General features: G+C 39.6%; 1 protein-coding gene across 1 annotated transcript in view; it reads right to left on the bottom strand.

The window, feature by feature from the left end:
* Positions 1-261: 261 nt before the first annotated feature.
* LOC140574217 (SEC14-like protein 1) overlaps positions 262-6,879 on the bottom strand; it is a 28,424-nt gene continuing 21,806 nt past the window's right edge. Inside the window, exons 11-16 of the mRNA XM_072693969.1 lie at positions 6,667-6,838; positions 5,934-6,068; positions 4,852-4,986; positions 3,478-3,729; positions 701-864; positions 262-405 (exon numbers count right to left, since the gene is read on the bottom strand). Coding sequence (XP_072550070.1) covers positions 300-405; positions 701-864; positions 3,478-3,729; positions 4,852-4,986; positions 5,934-6,068; positions 6,667-6,838 — 964 coding nt within the window. The 3' untranslated portion in view covers positions 262-299. The remainder of the gene's footprint in view (positions 406-700; positions 865-3,477; positions 3,730-4,851; positions 4,987-5,933; positions 6,069-6,666; positions 6,839-6,879) is intronic.

Raw genomic sequence — 6,879 nt, 5'->3', positions numbered from 1 at the left:
TCCTCACAGTAACGCTTCACACTCTAGTAGTAAGCTTCCCCTGGAAACATTTTTTTAAATTCCTGATTTTGGAAGAAATGCTGGTGTTCCAGTACTTTTCTCCATGTAGTGTATTCATAGAAACAGACAGACAGTATGGTAACATGGGTTATATGTTGGCACAAGAAAATAACTGAAAGACCTAAACAAAAATATGAGATTTAAGTGTGTTTATACTATGTGCTTATATGCGTTTCTTGCAAACATTCTGTACGTAGTGTGCAACTTAGCATTGTGGAGCAAGTCCTTGATGTCCTGTCCTACCGTGAAGCGATGGAGCTGGTTTTTGACCGGCCAGAAGAGGTGGTGGCGGCACTAAGCTGTGAGAAACCGCTGTGACTGGATGCCAGGCTGGTCATTGAACCCCTGATACATACACACAAAGAGATTGAAAAATTAAAGAACACATGCAGACAGGTAAACAACTGCTGTAAATAAATGCTTGTTTACATATTACGATACAACCAAGGACATGCCCAAGACATCCTGACATTTTTATACATTTTTATCAGTTTTTACATGCCGTGATGAGTCCCACATGATCTGATGCTCTGCCTTTGCCTGCTTGCCTTGGTGTTGTTCTTGTCTCTTTTAAAAATTTAATGCAAAGCACTTTAGGCTACACTTACAAAATATGTATGATGTGTATGATGAGACAGACCTGAAATCGGCAGAGTGCAGCACTTCGGTGTAGTACATGACCTTGCACTTGTGGGAGGAGACCTGCAGCGAGGCCAGGACGTCGTCTACTCGTGTGTTGGTTGGTGTGTTGTGGAACCTCCACTGCAGAATGTAGAAGCCAGGCCAGCGCGTCACATGAGAGCCCTGTAAGAGAAACAAGGGACGAGTGATTCAGGAAGGATAAGAACATTAGAATATAAAAGCCAGCGAAAAGCCTTCAGTTTTTACAGTTGGATTTATTCCCTACTCTTCTTTGCAAAAGGCCTTGGGTCATCATGTACATAACAGCTGGCTTAAAGTCTATCCACAAATGTTGTCTCTTGTCGCTTCCGGTAGTTCTGTACAGTTTTGAGGTACATTTTGGATCTTCATCCTGTTCACCTTCATTTTTAACAGTGTAGATGCCATTTTTATTTAAGCTTCAGCCTTTTAACAGATGTTTTGACATTTGCATCCAGGATTTTGATTTGGAAACCGTTTGTCCCTCTACTCATGCACTCTTGGCAATGCCATTGGCTGTAACACCACATCAAAACATTAGAGATCACCCCCATGCTTCGGTTTTGGCAAAGTGTTATTTTACTTCCTTTTCATGTTCAAATGTGCAAGCAATCCTGCACAGTGGAATAGTGCACCATCCATGTGACTCAGGTAGTTTCTGGGAACCTAAATCTGTTCCGTTAACCTCACCCCTTTAGTATTTTTTGTGGGCTTTTTTTTAAATGAATATTTTCCCAAAGTCTAATCAATGTCTGCTGTATTTCACTGGCATTGCTCTCCTCTCGCTGTAGAATGGGCGGTCCTAAATGTAGGTCAGGTTTGCATCACCATAGCCCTAAGAAATCATAAAGCTAGCGTGCCTCTCTGAGTCTGAGCAACATGGAGAGCTAAAACTAAAGCTAAACCTGGCGAACCAAAGCCTGAGCCGCGAATGGGGTAGAGCCTGGGGTTGAGCAGCAGAGGCCCGGGACGAATAGGTGTCGACACAACATCATAACCAGGAACATCCGCCCCCCGCCCATACCTCTCCCCACCCGAACAGCACATAGGCAGTCAGAGGCATAGACAGCAACAGGCACCAGACAGTAGGAATGATAAGTTGCAGCTCAAGCTATATGTACCTATGTGGACCTATGGGCTGGTAACTGTTACAGGCATCGTTACAGTGGTTGGTGTGGCACAACAGAAGACACCACTACCTGCCATTGTACAACCACACCATATGTGAGACTGGGGTTCGATTTCCTAGCAAAAATAAAACAACTTCTCTGTCTCAAGGCTGCGTGCGCTGTGATGGTTACTTAAACAAAATTTTGTTCACCAGTGATAGATAGTTAGTCATGCACGTTCATTATGATATTACGATCACGCCCAGTCTGATGAATGCATTCTGGTGTTTTTTGAGGAGTGTTTTATTATATTTATGCTTTGTGTTTCTATTTTAATACAGATCCTCTGCCCTTTCATTTTAAGGGTTTTTGATTGGCCTTTCTAACAAACATCCAAGCAGTTCTCTTCAGGAGTTTTCCTGGTCTTCCAGATCTCATCTTGACCTCCACAATTCCCTTGAACTGCAGTTTCTTAATAGCATGTCACACTGTAGAAGCCAGACGCTGAATATGCTTGGCTAGCTTCCCTTGCCAATTTCCTTACTTTCCTTTTTGGATCTTTAGACCGTTGCTTACGAGGGCTATAGGAACAAAGGAAGAGTTTTTCTGGAAAAAATAATTTCCAAAAATGTAAGAGAGCACACAGCCCTGGAAAGGGGACTCTTACTCAATAAGCAAACAAACATTCCAGAGAAAATATGAGTGTGACACACTTGTCGATTTTAGATAATAAAACTGTCACAGTGCCATTGCAAGCAAGAATATGTGAGTTTACTTACACAGTTTGAGGCATGATTAAGCCTGATTAGCCTCTTAGCTCAAGTGCAAATCCAAAAAAACAAACTTCAGGCAAAAAAAAGGGAAGGAAAATTGAGTGAATCTGATTTTCTATGGCTTTAAAAGATTGTTTCATCCACAACTGCATATCACTGCTATCTCCAGCTTTGTCCATTGTACATTTTCTCCACTGTTGGACACCTGTAGCTGCTCTGTACACTATGCAAATAATTTTGGATGAATAAACCAATAGAAATGTCTTAAATTACTTGGAATAATCAAATCAAATGTGTTTGTTTAGTGCTTTTTACAACTGTTGTCACAAAGCAGCTTTACACAATCAGTAATTAGTAAAAGACACAAAATCAACATCATAAAAAGACATGAAAAATCTAAGACCCCCAGTGAGCAAGCCAACGGCGACAGTAGCAAGAAAAATATCCCTCAAAGCTGGAGGAAGAAACCTTGGGAGGAACCAAGACTCACAAGAGGGACCCATCCTCCTCTGGTCAGAACTATTGATAAGTTATTGACACAAGTCACCAAACCATCTATACTGTTGAACTGCTCAGATGAGCAACATATTCATAATATAATAATCATGGAGTAGTATAACTTAATATAGTCATGGCTGTGACGGTCAGAGAAATAACAGTTTTGCCTCCTCCTCACCATTTTAGAGATACATGTTTTTCATTAGACAGCTACAATATTTTATTATACTCAACACATGCACGATAGTAGGTGCCACTATATAAATAGTTAATGAGATAGAAATTAGATCATGTTAACTGATGTGTAAACACATTACCCACTCCTAGGTGATATTGTTTTAACAAATATTCATGCCATTCACAGCAACAGACACTACCTGTATGCTCTCCCCTTCTCTGCAGGTAAGGGCAGTCTCCACCATGCTGTAATCCAGCCCCAGCATCCACGACCGGTCAATCATCTGCAGATTGGTGCCTCCAAGGCCAGCCAGACCATGACCGCCCAAAGACTCTTTCTTTGCAGGCTGTGGAGCTCTTTTTGAGTGGTAGATGTTGAAGATGATGTCACCTTTACACACGTCAAAATCCCATGTGATCACTGAGGACGCCTCTGTGATCTCAATCAGCAGCTGGAAGTGGAATAAGAAGACACATGTAAAATATGCCAATCTCTGTGTTTTGCTGTGTGGGGCTATGAATTAAGACCTGATCCAAATTATATTCCAAGACAACTGAATTTGGATTCTTACTGTATTATTTCAAAGCACCAGCAGGTGGAACCGTTCTCCATAACAATTTGTGGGAATAGAGCACAAGAGCCTGAGACAGGGGTGTTTAATTTAAAACCACAACTACAATATATTTCAAACAAATACCCCAACATAAAATTCCTCTTAGTAATGTATGCATAGTGTTTTAAATAAACAAAGTGTTGCTTATTTTATGAATGAATTCATGCTATCCATGCAAAACCATCACATTTTACAACTAAAATGTTCAGAGGTGGCCAAAACAGAATTTTTATATACATTTGCACCACTATTTCAATAACGTGGGTCATACTTAAATCAAATATCGAGAGCTCAATCAGAGGGTTTAGGGTTAACTCGTTGCTGCTCTCACGCCATACTAGATTATTCGTCCGTCAATTACCATGGAAATTTGTTGGAAGGGCAAAGTCAGGGTTAAAAATCACGTAGTGTGCCTCACGATTAAGACATTACTTGTGGGAGAACTTTGAATTAGCGTGAAATAAGGAAAAGCTCAGAATAATATTTGTCATAAAACATGATGGTTGAACATGATGGTTCATAAAACATATGTATAAAGATACTTTACACATGGCTCATTTCATCTTATTTGCAGTGTATTTACTGTTATACACACAAAATGCATTGTTGCTGCCTACTGGGCACATTTCAAAATACAGTAATGAACGTACTGGCATTTAAAGTAATATGAAGCACAACTACTGTTACTGTTTTTTTATTGTCTTTAAGGAGTACTTGTTTGGAAACACCAACATCTATTTGAAGCCTGAGCTAGCCCTCTTTTCCAGATACTTGCTACTTGCATATTTAACCTGGCAATTAACACATGAGGTGAACCAGGTGTGTTTGAACAAGGAAATAATCACCCAGTCATGCTGGCCTCCAGCCTTTCAAGAAATTAAATATCCCCGGCTTAGACTGTTGGGAGCACTGCTGGAGGCATATCATGGAGAAAGCTCCGCTGAAGACAAAGAGAGCTACCTCATGTGGAGCTCCTTTGAACACACTGGCAGTTTTGTAGATGGTTTCAGTACAAAGTTTGACCTCCTCATTCTCCAGCTCCTCAGCTGTGTGGTATAATGTCTTGGGGACCAGTCCACCCTCGGGAACATCACACTGCAGAATGAACAGAGACAGAAGAGGCAGAGCTTTCCTGAGGTTCTTCTATGGCTTCGATGTATAAAAAGTACTGAGAACCTGAACTGAAGTGAAAGTATGGGTACATTTTCAAAATTATACTCAATTAAAAGTATGATGTATAGGTATAGAAATAGAATATACTTTTTTATACATATTTTTATTACTTATTTGCTATTTAATGACTTAACTAACATGCATTGTTGTGGGCTGTATCATTTTGTAATTATATGAATGATATATAGTGATTGGTATTTGAGATTTGTACAATGCAATGTAATTGATTGAGATTACAAGTAGGGGTGAGTGACAGTAAAAACATGTAAAAACTGATTTTTTAATACATAAAATATATACAAATAACAATACAAATATTTAAATCAAATATAAAATGATTTATAGTCAAAGTCTTTGTAATAAAATGTGCAGTTGGCCAGTTTTCTTTAAGCACTGACTATATCCGCAATACACAAGCTTTTACCATGACAAAATTCATCATCATTTTGATACATCATCATATTATTGCCCACTTCTAAACACATGTATTAAATAACTGATTAAAAACATTTTAATGTTATCAAAATACAAATATTCAAATAATTAACCCCTAGTTAATATAGATTAAGGTGACTACAGAAGAAGACAGTTAAAAAAAAAAAAGGGTTAAGAAAACGCTACAGGACAATTTCTCTCAGTCCTGGTCCTGAAATACCCTTGCTCAGCCCTACAGCACCTAGATCTCATCCACATCCTCATCCATAATCTCTTCCGGAGTTGAAATGGGTGCATTTGAGTAAGAAATACACTGAAATATGGAACCTGCACTGATAACCATTGCTATAGACTGAAAGACTTATTGATCTTGATCTTATTGATTTCAGCCCCTTAAAGAATGGTTCCTCTCAGTCAATGCTCAAGGATCTCACCTGACAATCTCCTCCAAGGAAATCAGGGATGAAGTCTTTGCTGATGTAATCCACCAGGCCTCCTGAGCCCTGATAGTCATTCCCAGCGTAGACGAGGAACTTTTTGCGAGTGTTCTCATCGATGAACGGGCTAATCTATGGACAAGGCGAAAGGTCAGTCATGCAGAAGGACATTTTGCATGGATGCTGCAGTTAAGCAGGTACAGCACAAACATGACATTTACAGAAGCTTGCTAATTACCAATGTCCAGAGAGACTAATAACATCTTGTAAACATGGACTAGCACATGACATTTAAACACAGATGGTTCGATGCCCATTGACTTTTAGTGGCAGTCAATAAAGAGAAAGGTAGTTAGGCAGGCTGGTGAGCGTCTGGATAAATCTAAGCAAATAAGATGAAAATCTCTGATTCAGACACTGTTTACATGGCAGCATGATCCCTCTCGAATCCTGGTGAGCTAATGTTAATACATTAGCAATAGCTTTTTTAACCACTTTCCGGATCATGACTAAATGAACTAATTAAGGGATATCAACAGAAGATTACATTAAATAGAGTAATATAAGGATTATGATAAATGAACTCTTCTGCAACTTGATGATTGATGAATGATTCAGCAATCATGTATTTTATCTTTTAATTTTTTTTTTGTTTATATCGCACGCTCACAAAGCAATCAAAAGCAAGTCAACATTTGAACTATTAATACTACACCACCAGTGTCCTTACCAGTGTCCAGAGCACAGGGAAGACTCTGGGAGCCCTCAGTATAAGCAGTCGGCCTAATGTCTCAGGGTAATTGGCCTCCACCACCTCAATGATCTTCAGTAGGGCTTTGATCCCCGGCCTCCACAGATGTCTCATGTTCAACCCCTCCAGATCCACCAGGCATGTCCATGAACTAGCCGTTGTAGCACACATATTGCACACAAGACCATGAGA

This window comes from Salminus brasiliensis, chromosome 12 (assembly GCF_030463535.1).
Source record: "Salminus brasiliensis chromosome 12, fSalBra1.hap2, whole genome shotgun sequence".
Taxonomy (NCBI): domain Eukaryota; kingdom Metazoa; phylum Chordata; class Actinopteri; order Characiformes; family Bryconidae; genus Salminus; species Salminus brasiliensis.
The sequence above is the reverse complement of the archived record's forward strand: the minus strand, read 5'-3'. Positions and strand labels throughout refer to the sequence as shown.